Source organism: Acartia tonsa, chromosome 3, assembly GCF_053477335.1.
Source record: "Acartia tonsa isolate MP-2025a chromosome 3, ASM5347733v1, whole genome shotgun sequence".
Taxonomy (NCBI): Eukaryota; Metazoa; Arthropoda; class Copepoda; order Calanoida; family Acartiidae; genus Acartia; species Acartia tonsa.
The window spans coordinates 38,986,429-39,006,100 of NC_137262.1; the positions used below are offsets into that span (position 1 = coordinate 38,986,429).

A 19,672-nucleotide genomic window follows, 5' to 3' on the forward strand; every position below is an offset into this window, starting at 1 on the left:
ATTTTGGAGGCACCCCCAAATTTTTTTTTTATTTTACCCCCCCCCCATTTAAAATTTACCCCTACCCATTTAAGAGGGGGTATTTACCCCCCCCCCCAAACAATTTTTGGGGGGTAAATAACCCCCCCAAAAAAAAAATCTAATAAAATAAATATTAGCGCGCTTTGCGCGCATTTTTGATTCTAAATATTTAATAAAATTTAAATTACCCCCCCAAAAAATTTTACCCGGGGGGTAAATTTTTGGGGGGGTGAACTAAATTTACCCCTGCCAACAGATTTTAGGGGGGGTAAACCCCCCCCCCCCCAATCAAATTTTACCTCCGGTGTAAAAATTTGGGGGGGGTAAAAAAAATTTCGGCGCGCTTTGCGCGCCATTTTACCCCTCCCCCCCCAAATACGAATTACCCCCCCCCTCCAAAATAAAGCTTGGACGTCTATGCATGAGATCATTAGAAATTTATACATAGATATATGGATAGATGTTTTTCCTTTTCTTCAATTTGTTCACCGAAATGAAAAATAGAATTCAAATAATTTCCGCTGGATTAAAACCATACTGAAGATAAATGTAACGAATTAGAATACAATTTTCCTTAAAAAGTCAATTAGTCTTATACATTCTTGCCCAGTTTTGGCCACTGTGAGTATAGGCAGAACAGGATTAATCCTATGATTTTTCTTTTCCTTTGAAAACTCTAAAATACGATGCGATAAATATCAATATTTATTTAAATTTTAGGTTTTTCTGCTGGCTATTTTGTTGTTATATCAACCCACATGAAAGAAATTGGACAAGAACTGTTCCAGTCTAAGAATCACAGAGAAAGCCTGACTGGCATTTCTATCAGCACGTCAATAGGTAATGTATATTGTATATTATCTTTATAACAAAATAATTAAAATGATTCTTCTGCTGTTTTTTTTTTCTTTTCATGTGAAGCTTTCTTAACCTAGCCGAACGGTTTTGATTGGAGGAATATTGAAGAATATTCTTTTGATGTCATTTCTTATAGGTAGGGTAAGGCGGGGGAAGTTTCGGTAAGGGGCTATTTTCGGTAATTTCGACCTACCTTCATTAAATGACCTTTTTCTCCATGTTCCTTTCAAATGACAGAAAAAAACAAAAAAGCAAATTTGTTCCTTATTAAATTGCCTACAAAAAGTATAAAATTAATTTTTTAGTAGGTGTGTAAAGATCGACGTACTCAAAAATTGGTAAGACCTAGAGCTGATCCGTAAAAACCTTTTGAACTAAGAATTGCCCGCTCTTTCCAAATCTGTTGAGAGCTTTAAAATCGGGGTAATATTTTTTTCAAAAATGAGCAAAGTTGACGCCGGAAGAAATTTCGGTAATTTCAAAAGAAATTAAAATTCAACTTTTAAGGTCATGTTTTCATGTTTTCTTTTGTCAAATCTATTATTCCATATGGATTTTTTAAGAATTAGGCCTAAAAATGAATAGAACAGATAAAAAAACAAAAAAAATCAATTTTATTTTTTGAAGCAAATTTTTGCGAGGAAAAAATCAAAATTTCTGGTCCTTTGAAAAAAAATATTTTTGACATAGGAGGAATAGTCCGATCTTTATGAATTTTTTTGTGGTTAATACCAATAACCTATTCTAATTATGATTTATTACGCTTGTTTGGTCGTTTGGCCTTTTTTCATCGATTTTTTTAAGGTTAAAATGTAGTCAAGATTTTTTGCAAAGATGACACTTTTGCTTCAAATTCGATTATTGAGGTTAATTTTTAATCAATTTTCATGTTTTTTGGTCTAAATCTATAGTTCAATGTGAGCTTTTTTAGGATCAGGCCTAAAAAGTATTAAAATACGTTTTTTTCTTATATTAATTTTAAGTTTTTTTTAAAAAAAATGTCGAGAAAAAAAAATCGAAAATTCGCGTCTTTCAAAAAATTCATTTTTAACATAGAAGGAATAGTCCGATCATTATGAAATTTTTTGTGGATAATCCCTATAACCTATACTAATTATGATTATTTATGTTCGACTGGCCGTTTGGCCGTTTTTCATCGATTTTTTTTAGGTTGAAAAAAAATACCGAAAATTCCCCCGCCGCTGGTGGGAAATTTTCGGTAACTTTTTTGCGGTCAATTTCGGCAAACTTCTAAAAGTCCTAGGATAACGTTCTTTTAGGACCTGATAGTCCTTTCCATAAGCTTTCTACTGGTCTTGGTTTCATTTGAAAATATTAATATTTACCCCATTTTTTTTCAAAAAAAACGAAAAAATACCGAAATTTCCCCCCCCTTACAGTATGATAAATGAAAACTTATAATGATGTATGCCACAAAAAAAACTTTGAAAATCTCAGGAAAAGCTGCTTCTTGCGGTGACAACATGATAAAAATCCACGAATTGAGCGACCTGAAGGAGACTAGCAGCGTCATCACCCTTGATGACGAGAGAGGCCTGGAGAACATGGACTGGTCGGAGGATGGCCAGCTGCTGGCGGTCACGACAAGCAAGGGTAACCTACATGTGTATTTGTCCAAGTTGCCCCTGCTTAGCTCGAGCTCCCATACAAGGGTAAGCTCAAAATTTAGTTTTTATAAACTATGAAACTTTTTCTGTTTGTAATTAGATTTTCATCATTTACAATGTTTAAGTTTCTTTTTAAGAAGGTATTTTACCTTTATACCTACCTTCTACTACAAAAAGAACTCTTTAACATTGCACATCACTCAACAACAAATAAACTGGTCTGAACACTATAATATGACTTTAGAGTTGTTCTACTCAAGATTAACTTACAAAACATTTTTGACAATTGACAAATATTCAATTTAAGTGACAAGCTGATTTATTTCTAGGAGGATAGGTAGTTAATTTAACTTTTTTTGATTAGGTTGCCTACCTGACCTCTCTGCTGGAGGTGACCATCACCAACGCCGTGGAGCAGATGGGTAGTATTGTGGTGGGGGCTGATATTGAACCTTCTTTTCTGGCTCTTGGTCCCTTTCATCTGGCTTTGGGAATGAATAACAGGTACATATGATTCGCTTTAGAAAATAATTTTGTCGCCCCTAGCATCCAGGGGCTCCGTGTTGAAGAAGATAAGTAACAGTAAGTTAACCGAAAACCATTCTTGAACTTTTTAAAGCTGTCATAAAATGGAGAACTACGTCTTTAATGCTTTAAGGGAAAGCTTTTTATTGCACAGGTTTGTTGTATTCCCCTTTAAGTAAAAAATCTCTTTATGTAGTTCGACTCATTTAGAAGAATTAGAATTCTTACAAAATGCTAGCAACTTTTTTTTATGCCAATTAAGTTATACTTTTATTCAGTGTAAGAATGAGATAATTTTCATCTACATATCTCGAATACTTTAATGTAAATAAGTAACTATTACCTAATTTATATTTAGGGCCTGGTTCTACCTTCTGGGTGAGACTAATGTGGATCTTATGAGAGACAGAGAATATTTGGGAACAGTTCAAGAGATGCAACTCAACTCTGACTATTGTGCTGTAAGGTAATTAGATTTTTAGAAATTTTATTTAAAAAAATACCAATGCTGTTAGATTTTAGAGATCAATAATGCATTTTTATGACCAACAGCCCATAGACTAGACATCAACTACTTGATACAGAGTCATTTCTGTGCATTAACACAACACAAGTTTTAGCCAGGACCTTTTTTCTGTGTTTGTTTTTATTTTAAGACGTTTTAAACATGATATTTAAATGAAGCAGAATTTTTATGGCCATCCCCGATTAGAAGCTTAAATTTGTACGCATACTAATCTTCTAGGTATGATGGGAAGGTACAACTTCACGTGCTGGAAAGCGAGGGCGTAGTCCCGGAGGAAAAAGAATCAAAAATATTTCCGGAATCTGGGAAAGCCGACGTGATCAGCTGTATGTGCTTGACCCCGGATTTTCTAATTATGGGAACAGATATGGGAGGGATCACCTACTTTTACATCGAGGACTGGTGCAATGTTACTTCTTTTAAACATATCACAGGTAAAAAGTAAATACTGGGATATGGCAATGGACGATAAATTTATCTTTTTCTTAAATTTTTATGAATTGAAATATATCGAAAAATATTTTCTTTATTTTTTAAGAGTGAATGTAGGGAGGGGGGGTTAATCAATCCTCCACTTTCAATTTGAGCTTTACAAAGGAAAAGTAAAATAATGTAAAGGGGAAAAATATCTCTAGCAGTTAGCGAGATGATATTAAGCTTTAGACAGCCAGTCACAGAGACAAACATCCTGTTTCTTTCAAACAAGGATAATTTTAACCTATCAGGTTTTATCCTGTTTTAATTCTTACTCTTTTATAGGAATCAAATACATGTACGCAGAACCAAACGGGACCAAGATAGCCTTCATAGACACGAAGAATCAAGGATATATTTACAGTCCTGTCACAGATGCTCTCATCCTTGTTAGGGAGATTCCTGCAAGGTAGGAAACTTCTTTAAAGAAAAGTTATAAGGTTTGTGTGTGTGTATGTGTGTGCGTGCTTAGAGCTTAAATAAAAATATAAATATATGATTCTCTTCAAAATGAACTTTCACATATAACAGTCTATTACAATTGTCAATAATTTTGATGTATAATATTTTGGCAACGATTTTGTAGTCTAGAGTGTCTCTATATAATTGACTGAAGTTTTACTGCCCCGTTTAAAAGGGCTATTATGATGGTTAATACTTTATCTTTATTTATTTTATTTAATAATTCAATTTATAAATAAATGATCTTAAGAATTCTGATTTTTTTGCAGCACAAAGTTGATCCTATGGGATAAATGTCCAGCCGACAAGGACGTGTTTGTTGCATTTGACGGAGAGATGTTGCACACATTTATTCTTGATATGGATAATGTTGCCGGACCTTCTGTTTACAATCTAGGTAATTATTTTGTCTTTATCTTGAAAAAAAGGTTTGATTATTAAACCATGAGACGGGCATATTCACTTTTTTAAAGTTATATCGTTTTAAATGGTTAACAAAAGAATCAGTGGCAAAATACTACAATCCGTTTACTATTTTTATTAGAAACATACCTAAAGCTCAATTGCAGATATGATAATCTTTCTCTTATAGTTGGAGTTTCCTAAGGCATAAGTTTGCATTATTTAAAAGAATTTAGTAGCAAGTTCTATGTGCCCCTAATTTTTATTGCTTGTTCTTACTTATAGAATGGTAGGCAGGTTTTTAATAAGAGTAATACAAGAGAGGGCTAGAGGAAAGGGTTAAATAATTGTGTGGTCTTTGAAAATCAACAAATAGCGTCGCAAATATTAACACAGCCATGTGGCTAAAAAAGAGCAGAAAGCAATTTGCTAGCAGACGAAAAAGGTCCCAACTTGGAGATCCAGATAGTTGTCTGGTTATACATCTCTATATATAAAAAATTATTTGTTCTTATCATTTTTTACAGGTTTGACTCGAGTGCCCATGGGCCAACATCCAATCCTGCTCTTTTCTGGAGAAATCTGCCTGCAGACTCAGTCTGGCAAACTCACCAAGACAACCCTCACCACCCATAATATTGCTAACAACTTCACGGAGCTTAAAACTGAAGAACTTAGGAATGAATTGAGATTCTTAGGATTTAGTCCCAAGCTTTCAGACTGGCCAGAGTGTACGTTTTGTACGTTACGCATCGAATCTGTGTACGTTCTGGACGTTATTTTGATATGTGTACGTAACGTATTTTGAAATTTGTATTTTTGTACGTTTTACGTTTTTTTAAAAATAATAAGAATCAAATATTAGCAGAAAAGTAATTTGTATGTTTTGTACGAAAATTTTTGCAAAAACAATAGGTCTATTATTTAAATAAATTCAATAATATCTTCAATTTTCATAGAACAAAAATATGTATGTAAATTATGCATATAAGTTATTAGAACTTACAGTTTAAATTTATGGATTTGAAATATATGTCCTATAGATATAGTTTAAACTTTTGAACAGAAAGAGATATGCAGTTGAATAAATTCAAGTTTAAATGCATTTCATGCTACTACCCCTTTAATAGATTTTACGATAATTTTTTTCAAATTCTTTATATACTTGGGTAAATTTTCCGAGATATCATATGGTGCACAGTGTAGGATTAAGAAGTCTTATTTTTTGGTATCTTTAGTTTTTAAAGAATAAGAATCAAATATAAGTATAAAAGTATTTGTATATTTATTTGTATTTGTACAAAAAGTATTACAAAAATAGTATATTATCTATAATGCAAAGTAGAATGATGTCTGTCCGTCTGTATATCAGAAGCTTTATATCTCAGTAACCACTGAACCTGTTGTGCTCTACTCTTCATGGAATATACCTAATAGTCCTGTGATGGTTTTTGCTATTTTCTTTGGGGAAGGGACACTTAAAGCTTTTTACTTTCTACTAGGATTAGGGGCTTCGTATCCCTCTTTTATAGAATCGTTTGTTGGAAATTTGTCCAAAAAAAATATAAAAAAAGATTGTGATTATTTTTTCATTTAGGTTCGCCCCAGGGTGCGGTGGGGGTTCCCCCACCCCGCTGATTTGCATTAGTTTACAAAAATAAATTGAGGGGTGGTTGATTTTTTTTTTGGGGGGGGGGTGGGTTTCCCACACTCTAAGAAAATAGCCTAAAACTACCACAGGACTAGTAGATATATTCCCTGAAGATTAGAATTTAGAACCCAATCTGTTCAGCGGTTACCAAGATCTTAAGCTTTAGACAGACAGGCATTGATTTACTTTGTATTAAAGACTAGTATTTTCTGAGATCTTTAGCAATAGACAAAATAACCCTATATCCTATTATATGTTTATCCTATAAATCCTTTTTTTTCTGTAACAAAGAATCTCGCTAACTGCTGAACCGACATCATCATGATCTTTGTGAGGTTGTAGGCTATTTTCTCTGTCCTTCCATATCCCTTCAAGAATCTGTATTCAAAATGGTAGAAAAATAGCCTAAAACCATCTCGGTAACTGTGTGAAGTAGTTATGATAATCTTAAGCATCAGACAAAAAACTTACTACTTTATTTAATAGAATATACTTAGTACGAAAGAACAGGATGTATGTCTCTCTGTCAGTTTATTTGTACCGAAGGTTCTCGCTAACCGCTAAACCGATATGGTTCTCTTTTACAGGGTAGCTTCTCATAGGTCCTGGGAGAAGAGAAACTACTCTTAGAAAAAAATCACAACCCTTCCCCTATTTTTTCTTTCTTTTTAAAATTGAAATCAGAAATGGGGGTGGTCTACTCCCCCTTCCCTCACCAAAAAAAATATTTAGCGAAGCTACTCTATAATCACTTTGTCAGTCCGTTATGCTATCGGATAAACGTGATTTTCTCGGCTCCTGTTTTTTGATTGAATAAGTTCACATTCTACATATTTTCATTGAGATTTGCCTTTTGGTTGGGTGCTAGATCTATTCCTAGATTTTCTTTTTTTCATGGTTTTCTCGACTTCTATTCAAGATAGACGGCTGAAATTTTCAGGGAATAAATAAATTCACATTCTACATATTTTCAAAAAGTTTCTTTAAGGTTTGTCTATTTTTTGCAGTGCTAGATCGATTCCTAGATGTATAGGTTTTTGTGATTTTCACAACTCATATTCCTGATAGACGGTTGTAATTTTCAGGGATTGTATTAGTTTTCATTCTTAATACTTCCACTAAATTTCATTGAGATTTGCTTATTGGTTGGGGGCTGAATTTATTCCTAGATTTTCACGTTATTATATATTTTTAAAAGGTTTTGTGATTTATTTAAATAAGTTAAATGCTTATTTTTTACGACACTACTCTATAGTTTATATAGTTCCCAGATTTCCATCCATAACTTTTGAGCTTCGCTACTTAAGGATGTTGTCATCCTTGTTTTTTATTTTTAAATAAAAAAATGGGTTTTTGAATTCAACTCCCCCCCCCCCCCCCCTAATCAAGTTCCTCTAGAAGCCTCAAAGGGCGTAGTCGCTGGTCCTTATAATAGGATATACTTTGTACATATTAACAGAATGTCTGTTTGTTTGAACCAAAGAATCTCGCTAACCACGGAACCGATATGGTTCTCCTTAACAGGATAGCTTCTCATAGGTTTTTGGAAGTTTTATAACTATTTTGGGGAAGAGTATCACCATCCACCCTCCAAAGAGAAATTGACTTAAGAAAAAAAACTATCTCCTCCCCCCAAAAATGAATTTTAATTGCGATTTTAAGTTAATTTTTTTCCAGATGTCTATAAATAACTTTTGAGCTTTGCTACTTATGTATGTTGTCATCCATGTTTTTTTATTGAATTCAACTCTTCCCTCCTCAAGTGCCCCTAGAGGCCTTTAGGAGCATAGACGCTAGTTCTTTTGAATATAGTAATAGGATATCTTGTGTCTGTCAGTTCGCTATGGTTCTCCTTTACAGGTAGCTGCTAGTAGACTTAAATGTATTGATAATAGGTAACTAGGAAATTATTTAACTTATTTTTATTAGGAATGTACGTTTTTTTTGTACGTTTTTTTACTTTTTTTATGTACGTAACGTATTTTTTTGTGTACGTTATGTACGTTTTTTATTTTCAAAATTGGCTGGCCAGTCTGAGCTTTACTGAAATTATTAAGATTTTTAGATTAGTTGAATTTACATATTTGACATTTAAAAGTCCAAAGGTATGAAGTAAACCAATAAAAATTTTAGTTAGATCTTTTAGACAAAGTTTTTAGGCAAATAATGTGGTAGATTGGTTATTCTGGAGATTTTTACGCATAACATGAAATAATAGAAAAAGTGGTTTAATGGTTTAAAAATTAAGAATATAAGATAGTTAGATAAGAATAATTTAAAATTAAGTCCTATAAATTAATAATGAAGAATCTTTTTTATTATGAACAGAGAGTTGCTTGGTAAAAATCTGAAGCTAGGACGTCTCCACAATGGATGGATTATTTGTGATCTACTCAATGAACCAAAAGAATGGGAAAAATTGGCAAAGGTTGCTCTGGAAAAGCTGGAGGTAGAATTTGCCATCAGGATCTACAGAAACTTGAAGAATGTTTCAATGGTCTGGAGTCTTGAGGGAATTAAAGGTAATTAAATAAATATATTCACCAAGATTTTAACTACAAGATAATAAGATACACAGTAATATGGCGTTTATCGTGAAGCAAATAAAAATTTTACATATTTATTGTCATTGTTCAATTAAAAATGCAAATTATGATTAGTCCACAGTTTTCGGATTCTGTCTTTTTGATTAAAAAATTAAAAAAATATCTATTTTATGATATTTCTTAATGTTTACTTGAATCGTTTCTAAACCTACTTTTGTTTAGACATAGAAGACAAGAAGCTATTATCTGGTCACATAAGCATGCTTCTTGGAGACTACAGTCATGCCCAGGACCTGTTCCTTCAGTCCAGCCATCCACTGGAGGCTCTGCACATGCGCAGAGATCTTCTACAATGGGATCAAGCCCTTACACTCGCTGACAGGTAAGATTTTTCCATGAATGTTCCTTGTAGAATTTTTTGGTCTAGACGTTTTTTAGTCCGTTTACTCAATCCTTTCCTTCTACTATGGAACCCGTAAAGCTTGCAAGTAAAAGAAACTAAGCACACATAACTTTGCTGTTTTAGACTGTCAACCGCTGAAATCCCAATGATCAGCCGCGAATACGGCCAACAGCTCGAGTTTACCGGCGACTATCCTGCCGCTCTGGCCCACTATGAGAGAGGCCTGATGAAGACCGGAACCGCCGGAGAAATGGTTCTGGAGGGTCCTAGCGGACTCGGAGCTGGCGGCGGGGGGTCAGAGGACGAGAGTCTTTCAGCGGAACAGGAACATAATAATGCCTGTAAAGCTGGAATTGCAAGGTATGATTTAACTTAAACCTGATTTATTTTAAAAAGATTTAAACTTTTTAAATTACTGCATTGATTAAAACTTTTTATTCCTCTAAATATTCAGTTATACGTTTATTAATAGCAAAGGCGTGTTTTAATTTCTGCATTCTTGACTTTAAAATAACGTTTGACAACCTCAATGTACATGAGCAATGAGCATGCATATCATTTGATTAAAGCATAGTGACAAATTGTATATTTTTGTTTTTATTCACTAGCGACTGCGACTGGGGGCCGGGGGGGCATTTTTACATGGGAAGTTGGATGGAGATACCCTCCCCAAAAATAGTTAAAAACCTTCCCTGTACCTGTAAGAAGCTTCACTGTAAAGGAGAATCATATCGGTTAGGCGGTTAGCAAGATCCTTCGCTGTAACAAAAAAAAACCTTACTATTTTATATAATAGGATGTGATCTTATACTTCTTATTTGATTAGGATGGCACTAAGATGTGGAGATATGAGAAAAGGTTTAGCCATTTGCCAAGAGATGAAATCTAGACAATTAAACAGGTAAGGAACCTATTTATTATTGTATTTAGTAGTACAGCAAATTGATTTCCTCTATTATGATTTTAATAAAGTTACTCATGTCTACATGAACCTCACAAAAACAACCACCACAAGCCGAATACCTGTACTTAACTCTTTTTTTTGGCAGTGTAAAATTTTATGGAATATTCATTTCAATTTAGATCCTGAATAGCGTTTATTTTGACGCTCTTGCATTTTGTTAGGTAAATTTTAAAATATTAACCGCATTTATTTTTAATTTAAATTACAGGGAATGTGCTGAAATATTGGAGAGTATAAAACAGTTTGGTGAAGCAGCGCAGCTGTACGAGGCTGCCAATTATTATGACAAGGCTGCTTATCTATACATCAAGCTAAAGAACTGGACCAAAATTGGACAGATTTTGCCCCACATTTCTTCTTCAAAGATCCAACTACAATTTGCAAAGGTACATAAACTTAAGTTTCATTTATAGTATCGTCGATTTTTTTACGTATTTTTTCTTTAACAAAGACCTTAGGGATTCAGATATGTTTAGTGTAAATCAGACTTTTTAAAAGCGAAGCTTTTCTATAATTAGGGTCGGTCCGTCCGTCCGTCCGTACGTCCGTAACGGATAGCTTTTTTCGTTAATTTAGGCATGTTAGAATTGTCCTATCGATTTCAAATTGTGCATGGTGATTCTTTTAATAGTTAGGTACGATTTAGAAAGCGTCGCAACTCTATAATCATCACCAAAATGTCCGTACGTCCATTTTAAACATGTTGATTTTTTAACTTTTTTAACAACAAATTTTTATGTGATCTAATCATCCGATTGATCTGATTTTTGGTATATTGATTCCTGGGACAACAAAGTATAATGTAATAAGCGAAGCAACTCTATAATCAAGTCCTAGAAATGTAAGTATGTCCATAAACATTATCCTGAATCAAGCAGTTTTTCAACACATTTTACTTACAATTTTGCTTTGACTCTTATACATTTATATTATGATTATTCAGTTCTGACACTATATAAGTGTTACTGTTAATGTCCGTTTGTCCTACTGTTTAAGTGCTTCGCTTTTATGGATGTTGTCATCGTTGTTAGAATAACAATAGACATTTTTTCTTCAAAAAATTCTTCTCTATTATTTGTACTAATATTTTAGGGTCACTTTAACGGGTAAATAATGTAACCAGTACCTTATTTTTTAATCTACTCAAATGTTATTTTTCGAAATAATGCTGATAATTCTTAAAATTGCAAGGCTAAAGAAGCGGATGGAAAGTTTAAAGAAGCTGTGGCGGCCTACGAAGCAGCCAGAGATTATGACAACGCAGTCAGATTGCTTTTGGACAAAATGAATGATCCTGAAAATGCTGTCAGGATTGTTAAACAGACAAAGAGGTAAATTAATAAACAGATATATTTGTATTTCAACATTTGCAAACAAATATGATAATATTATTGGGAGAGTATTGGATATCCTCTTCTAAAATAGTTATAAACCTTCCCAGGACCTATGAAAAACTACCCTTTAAAGGAGAACCTTATCGGTTCAGCGATATCATTCGGTGCAGACATACATACAGGCAGACAGATAGAGAGAGATCCTGTTTCTTTTGTAAAGGGATAAATGTTCCATGTAAAACTGAAATATTTTAGCACTGAAGGAGCAAAGATGGTTGCCAAGTTTTTCCAAAAGCTGAATGATTTTTCATCCGCCATTCAGTTCTTGGTTCTCAGCAGATGTGTGGACGAAGCTTTTCAGGTTTTTGTACATTTAGTTAATTACATCTGCGTTCTATAAAGCATTGTTTCTTTAAATCTAATAATAGCTAAATAACCATACTAAAACATAGTAGGTATAATTCAAGTTTTTATTGACTTAGTTCGTTATAAGTCAAATATTCGTTCCTCTTGTTAAGTAAGGTACATCATATTTTTTTCCATTGTAGTTGGCAGTTCAGAATGCAAAGATGGATTTGTTTGCTGACATTGTTGGTGAGGGTGCAAGTCTGGAAGATTATCATAGGTAAATACTTCATTTTAGTCAACTTTAATCTTTTTCCTATTTAACTGTTTGTAATAAAAGGTCTTTTCATTCTCTTTACACCAACATGTGATATTTTAAACTATATTTTAGTTCTCCTGTAGGTAAACTTTGTTCAATATTGTGAGTTGTGTATTTTGGGTAATAATACCTCTTTCCACTGAAGAAAAAAAAAAGCTGCAAATTTTTGTTGAAATCTGATAATCAAAAAGTACTTTAAAGGTCTTTAACACTGTCCTGTTTTATAGTATTGCGGTGTATTTTGAGGGAGAAAGAAACCATCTGCAAGCTGGCAAATTCTATCATAAAGCTGGAGAACATTCCAAGGTAAATAATAGATAGATTCTAATAGAGTAGCTGAAAAAATAATACCTATCCATTGAGAAAAATATATTTTAAAAGGGGGGAGGCGGTTGTGACACTTTTTGAAACCAAAACTAAAAGTCAAAGGAAAACAACTAAAAAAAGAGTTAAAGCACTGAAATTTAGTATGACAGTTGCTTTAAAGAGGTACAATGTGGAACTGAAAAAAACGGCGGCAGAACCGACGCTATCGCCGATTTTTTTTTGCGGGAAACGGCTGTAGCGGCTGTTTCAACAACTTTTCTTCACAGTTCCAAATTGTACCTCTTTAAAGCGACTGTCATTCCAAATTTCAGTGCTGTAATCTTTTTTTTAAGTTAAAATACTGTAGTTTTGGTTTCAAAAAGTTTCACTACCGCCCCCTCTCTTTAAAACATACTGCAATAGTTGTATCACTTACAAATTCTGTATATTTTTCTCTTTACTATGCAGTCATTGATGTCTGTCTATCTGCTAAAATAGTAGAATGCATCTTTAATGAAATTTTCTTGGTCATTTTTCATCAGATTTGCATTTTTTCAGAAATAGATTTACAGACTTTTTATGGACTTTTTATATCTGTAGTAGAAGAAAGAACAGTAATCATTTTTTCATTTCATAAAGGTTCTAATCTTTTTGTTATTTTTAGGCATTGAGACATCTACTAAAAGTTGCAGCATCTACACAGGATGATTCCGAGGCTCTAAATTTGGCAATTCAGGTATAATTTGCATTTTATGGTGGCCTAAACTTAACTTAATTGATATCTGGTAAGGTGATGCAATTTTATGCAACCACTCTTATGATTGGTGGGATGATAAATAATCTAGTTTCTAAAGCTGCTAATTTTTGGCCCAGTCTCTTGCCATTCTACTAGTAAATGACTGTTCATTTATCATTCTTTGATTTAGGTTGTTGGAAGTTCCGGACAAGCCCACCTTGCTAGACAGCTGATTGAATTCCTGATGGGAGAAACTGATGGTGTCCCCAAAGATGCTAAGGTACACATATTTCAATTTTATTACTATGTTATCTTTTTCATTAGATCAAAAACTTTGGATACTTTCAATGAATTGTGATTGGTGGGTTACTAACTAGTAAATTTCAAACAATAATTTAAATCTTTTGACAAAGTAATTTTGTTTATCATAATAGGAGATTTACGTCAATTTTTTGTCTCTTTGTCTTATGTATCCCTTAAGACACATTAAATGTCCCGTAAATTGATTATAATATGTTTATTTTAGTATTTATTCCGACTGTACATGGCGCGCAAGCAGTACAAGGAGGCGGCAAAAACAGCTGTTATCATAGCCAGAGAAGAACAATCAGCTGGTAATTACAGGAATGCCCATGATGTTCTATATAACATGTATCAAGAGCTAGTTAGAAACAAGTAAGTTTTCATTCTTAAAAAAAATTTCGTTGATTAGTTCATAAACAGTAAAAAAAGGATACCGTACATCAAATTTTGATGCAAATTTATATTTTCTACTTTGTTGGGACCATGAAACTTTGCAAATTGGAATGCAAAATAATCATTTTGTCAAAATAATGATTATTTGTTGAATGACGAAAAACTTGAAATAACACAAAGCCCTCTTTATTACCTTCTTTTTATGTTACTCTAAATTTTCTTCTTTTTAGAATCACAGTTCCCTGGGAGATGGCCAACAACCTGATGATCCTACACAGCTACACCCTCGCGCGTTTGCATGTGCGCCGCGGCGACCATCTAGCGGGTGCGCGCATGCTGCTGAGGGTGGCCAACAATATCAGCAAGTTTCCTGCCCATATAATACCTATTCTTACATCTACTGTTATTGAATGCCACAGGTATTATCTTGGATTTTTTTTTGTTTTAAATTGTTTTCAAAACCGATTAACATCCGCTGGAATAGAGCCAGTTTTGAGCCATACTGAAAAATCACATAATGAACTATATTCTGTAATTTTAAAAAATCATGAAATAAATACTATTTTTTTGGCCTGGCCCCTCGGGGACATTAAAACGAGAATTAATTTTAAAAGTTTTCACTTATCTATCTGCGGGAAATTGTCTATAATACCTACTATTCGATAATAACTTTTCCACTGAATAAAATAATTTTTTATTATTTTATTTTACTTTCTGCGGTTTACGTTTATGATACGATACACGATTTTCAAGATTGACTTTGAACCAGTTTTAATTATTAGGGAAAAAGGATATTATGAGCTTTGCTGGAAAAATGTTTAGAATGGATTAATAAACATTATCCATGGACACACAAAAAATATTATTATAAGGTTCAATATAAAAAAATATATATAACATACGAAAATATATTCAATTGTAGGTCTGGTTTGAAGAACTCAGCCTTCACATATGCGGCCATGCTTATGAGACCTGAATACAGAAAGGATATTGATGAAAAATACAAGTAAGTATACACCAGGTTTACGCAAATGTGTCAGAACTCCCCCCCCCCCCCCCCCCCCCCCTTGATGTAGAATATTGGTCAGTTCGTTCATCATGTAGGAGGAGAGGGGATAGAGGGAATCGTTATTTTAGCACGCTGCAAGTTTCACTTGATTAAAGAAAATGAAAATCTGGTGTAAGATCCAAGCAATAATATAGTAAGTATGTAAACTATTATCCACGGGTCGGCAGCCGCATAAACCTTTCGGCATTATATTCATATACAATTTTTAGGTTTTATGTCAACTATATGGATTTAGGTACGTCGACTATAATGGATGTAATAAAATGTGCTCTTGGCTGACAATACATCCGACATATTCACAATCATCTGATAAATTAACACAACTTTTGACAGAGAAGCAAAGCCGAACCTTCTTAATTACGCAGTCTGTGCTTAGAGGAAGCCCAAGTCGCTCTCAAAAGAATGAAAAATTGAGATTGCATTTTAAAATTTTGAGAAAAAGTTACAATTTTTCGAAACTATTGTGTTCGCTTTTTACACTAACTACAATTTTCTTAAAATTTTTGAAGATTTCTCTTCTAAATAGATAATAATCGAAAATGTTAAATCTAAATCCATATTTCTAAATGTGTATAAATGAACATTTTACAATATTGGAAATTTATTGGATAAACCTCATCTTTTCAAAATAAATGCTTTTCGATATTTTTCTTTCACAATCTCACACATTTAGAATCTGTATGCAGAATCGATATATATTATTACTTGGATGTTACACAGGATTTTCATGTAATCGGTACTCGCAGCGGGCTAAAATAACGACACCCCCTTCCCTTTACCACATCCCTTCCCCTCCTCCTAGAACAAACCAACCAATAAATAAAGTTCATGTTAGTAATCTAAATTGACGACAAAGGGGGGGGGGGGGGGAAATGTGGTGACTCGTGCCACGACATACCAGCAATTTTATTTTGGGTGCTACTCCCTTAGTTTTAGAGATAATTGGGTGAAATCTTTTGGGCTGGGTCACTAATTACCCCAACTAGAGGTATCTTTCAAAAAAAACGGCGGCGGGTCCGCCGTTCGCCGCCATTTTCCGCCGCCGCCAAAAAAATTTTTTTTTATTGCATTTCTCGCCGAATTAGGCAATTTAGAATCATTTGAGACCATGTTATTTTTTTCAAAAATTTTTCCCCTTATAACCAACCCTGCGGGGTATATCTTAAATTCAGTGCCTCTCCTAAGCTTTTAAAGAATTTGAGACAAAACCTTTTGAGGTAGATCAGTAAAAGATATTTGAATAAAAAATGGCGGCGGTACCGCCGCTCCCGCCGTCCACCGCCATTTTCCGCCGCCGCCGCCAAAAAATTTTTTATTGCATTTCTCGCCGAATTAGGCAATTTGGAATCATTTGAGACTATATTATTTTTTTCTACCTCAAAAGATTTTGTTTCAATGTCTTTAAAAGCACAGGAGAAGCACTGAATTTAAGATATACCTTAATAAACGAGAATTTGAAAAGTTCCCCCGCAGGGTTGGTTATAAGGGGAAAATTTTTGAAAAAAATAACATGGTCTTAAATGATTCCAAATTGCCTAATTCGGCGAGAAATGCAATAAAAAAAATTATGGCGGCGGCGGCGGAAAATGGCGGTGGACGGCGGGAGCGGCGGTACCGCCGCCATTTTTTATTCAAATATTTTTTACTGATCTACCTCAAAAGGTCTTGTCTCAATATCCCGCAGGGTTGGTTATAAGGGGAAAAATTTTTGAAAAAAATAACATGGTCTCAAATGATTCTAAATTGCCTAATTCGGCGAGAAATGCAATAAAAAATTTTTTTTTGGCGGCGGCGGAAAATGGCGGCGAACGGCGGGAGCGGCGGACCCGCCGCCGTTTTTTTTGAAAGATACCTCTAGTTGGGGTAATTAGTGACCCAGCCCAAAAGATTTTACCCAATTATCTCTAAAACTAAGGGAGTAGCACCCAAAATAAAATTGCTGGTATGTCGTGGCACGAGTCACCACATTTCCCCCCCCCCCTTTTCCACTGTTAAAATATCTACGTATATTCCATATCCATTGTATAAAGTGCACATTTATACATTTTAATTATTATGGAACAAGAATTTGTTTGTCCATATGGCATAAGTAGAGCAGCGATAGTTTTAATCAAACAAGAACAAAAAAGTGAATATTTGGCAGGTTCTTGGATAAAAAGAACGATAAAGTTAATATACAAAATTTCGGTTGGACATAAGCTACAATTCTAACTGCTATAGAAAAGTCAATATATTTCTAAATTGTATTGGTATTATTCTGGTTATGGAATATATTATTATATATATGGAATATATTTTAGGAAAAAGATTGAAGCCATAGTAAGAAAGCCTCAGAAAACAGAAGAACCTGAAAAATATACACGATGCCCATTTTGCAGGTAATCAGGGGGAATCGAGCACTGAACCCTTTTAAATTTAGGGGGGGGGGGGGAAGGGGCAGGGTTCTATGTCTGGGGCTTATTCCTGAAAATACTTGTTCTTACGGGGCAGTACCCAATATAACCTAATCTATGTTTGTAACGGAAAAAGATCACCCCTGCCTAACTGCCTTATTTTCAATTTATTCAAAAAAAGATTTCCTAATAGCATTTGATTTTTGGTTCCAATTATTTGAAATAAAAAAATATATTTTTTAGTAATGATGTGCCGGAGAGTGATCTATATTGTGGAAACTGTAAGAATAACCTCCCATACTGCATAGCCACAGGTAGACAAGAATTTTATTTCCATTTCATGTCCGCTGGAATAAAACCGGTTCTGAGCTTGACAAAAAATCATTTATCTCTTGGTATTTTAGACAATTTTCTATGAAAAATAAAATAAAAATCATAGAATTGATATTCGGTTTTTGGCCCGGGCCACGGGCCTCTAAGGTCTAACAAAATAAGCATTGATCCTATAGTTTTTCATTTTACTTTTCGCGGAAAACTGTCTCTATTAAAAAAAATAACAATGCCACTCGTTTAAATAACTTTATAATTATCTAATGGGTGAAAAAATGCTGAAAAATGCTAAATTCTTAGTAACTAGACTTTTTCAAAGCCCATCATTATAATGTTTACATTTTTAAGTAACCATTATGGAGAGCACACCATCATAATTTAGGTTATCATATCCTGCACAATGACCTGACAGTGTGCCCCAACTGCAAGTTTCCTGCTACTAGAACAGAGTTTCTGAAACTCCTGGAGGATGGGATAGTTTGTCCTATGTGTGTAGAAACTGTGGCGGCAAGCGATATCAAGTAAGTTCATTTCTTTTTAGTACCCTAATAATTGGTAGCAAAGCTACTAGAATAATTCACTTTGTCTGTACGTCAGTTAATCTGTAACGCTGCAGGAGAAATACGATTTTCTCGGGCTTTTTACATTTTTTTTTTGTGGTCCAGCATACAACTAGCTTGGTCCGTCGGTCTGACAGTCATGCTACAATAGATATAAATATTTTTTTTATAACCGATGAACATTTGTCATATAATTTAACTGTTTGACTATCCATGATTTTTTTGCTTCGCTACTTATGGATGTTGTCGTCATAATTATTTTAATTTTAGGCCAATGTCCCCGTCACAAATCCAGCGTGGAAGTGGGGAGGGGTCCCGAGAGGAGGAGACAGAGGAAGGGGAGGACCATGAGGAGGGAGTAGGAGGGGAAGAGGTCGCAAGACCCATGACAAGTTCTTCTGTCAAGACTCTGTCGTCAAGGCCACCGTCTGTCAAATAGACAAGTGTTTAGACCTTTGACAGTTGTACATAAAAAATAAAAAAGTATGGTTTACTGGTCAAAGGTCTTTCATAGAAAGATCATTTAAACAAAAAATTAAGAAAAAGCATAACAAAACATATATTTTATTACCCATAATATTCTACAATATCTAGTCATTAATGATTATCATTATTTATTGTACTTAAAGATCTCACTCCTTGCCATTTGAAAAGTAATTAACAACACGAGCTTATTGAACTATTTTAAAATATTAATGATTAATCCAAATAGGCTAAAAAACAAATCGTAAATGTGGGTAAACAACACTGTACAAGAAACATAAAGAGGTTTTGGGCGAAGCAAATGCTAAAATGCCTCATTTACTAATTGTTTTTTTTTTTTGTAAATTTACCCATTGATTCTTTGGAATTTCACCCATATGGGATTCCATGCAACTACACCCTAGCCCTGCGTGGGGATAACATATTGGATATTTTGTGAAATTGTTGCTATCCCGTATAGGTTCAATTCTATGGTCAGCGTATTTTGAACCTATGTATATATTATATGTAAATTATTGAAACCGTTACCTGTTTTAAAAAAATCCTTGCACCCAAACATTTCCGTCCAAATTAAAGTGAATGTATCTGTGATTTATTTTTATATTTATTTTGTCAAACTATCTATCTATCTATTTAGTCAG

The 19,672-nt window shown here is 33.9% G+C and overlaps 1 protein-coding gene across 1 annotated transcript in view; it reads left to right on the forward strand.

Annotated features, from left to right (window-relative positions):
• The window catches only part of Oseg6 (intraflagellar transport protein Oseg6), a 32,051-nt gene extending 12,958 nt beyond the window's left edge, over nucleotides 1-19,093 (forward strand). Inside the window, exons 8-33 of the mRNA XM_080153881.1 lie at nucleotides 742-861; nucleotides 2,338-2,552; nucleotides 2,872-3,011; nucleotides 3,391-3,498; nucleotides 3,778-3,992; nucleotides 4,318-4,441; nucleotides 4,764-4,891; nucleotides 5,424-5,572; nucleotides 8,874-9,069; nucleotides 9,316-9,475; nucleotides 9,620-9,856; nucleotides 10,323-10,397; nucleotides 10,669-10,846; nucleotides 11,652-11,791; nucleotides 12,050-12,155; nucleotides 12,343-12,419; nucleotides 12,686-12,764; nucleotides 13,429-13,500; nucleotides 13,691-13,780; nucleotides 14,027-14,175; nucleotides 14,427-14,615; nucleotides 15,119-15,202; nucleotides 17,566-17,643; nucleotides 17,902-17,972; nucleotides 18,371-18,509; nucleotides 18,819-19,093. Of these exons, the coding sequence (XP_080010007.1) occupies nucleotides 742-861; nucleotides 2,338-2,552; nucleotides 2,872-3,011; nucleotides 3,391-3,498; nucleotides 3,778-3,992; nucleotides 4,318-4,441; nucleotides 4,764-4,891; nucleotides 5,424-5,572; nucleotides 8,874-9,069; nucleotides 9,316-9,475; nucleotides 9,620-9,856; nucleotides 10,323-10,397; nucleotides 10,669-10,846; nucleotides 11,652-11,791; nucleotides 12,050-12,155; nucleotides 12,343-12,419; nucleotides 12,686-12,764; nucleotides 13,429-13,500; nucleotides 13,691-13,780; nucleotides 14,027-14,175; nucleotides 14,427-14,615; nucleotides 15,119-15,202; nucleotides 17,566-17,643; nucleotides 17,902-17,972; nucleotides 18,371-18,509; nucleotides 18,819-18,987 (3,488 nt within the window). The 3' untranslated portion in view covers nucleotides 18,988-19,093. The remainder of the gene's footprint in view (nucleotides 1-741; nucleotides 862-2,337; nucleotides 2,553-2,871; nucleotides 3,012-3,390; nucleotides 3,499-3,777; nucleotides 3,993-4,317; nucleotides 4,442-4,763; nucleotides 4,892-5,423; nucleotides 5,573-8,873; nucleotides 9,070-9,315; nucleotides 9,476-9,619; nucleotides 9,857-10,322; nucleotides 10,398-10,668; nucleotides 10,847-11,651; nucleotides 11,792-12,049; nucleotides 12,156-12,342; nucleotides 12,420-12,685; nucleotides 12,765-13,428; nucleotides 13,501-13,690; nucleotides 13,781-14,026; nucleotides 14,176-14,426; nucleotides 14,616-15,118; nucleotides 15,203-17,565; nucleotides 17,644-17,901; nucleotides 17,973-18,370; nucleotides 18,510-18,818) is intronic.
• Nucleotides 19,094-19,672: the final 579 nt, after the last annotated feature.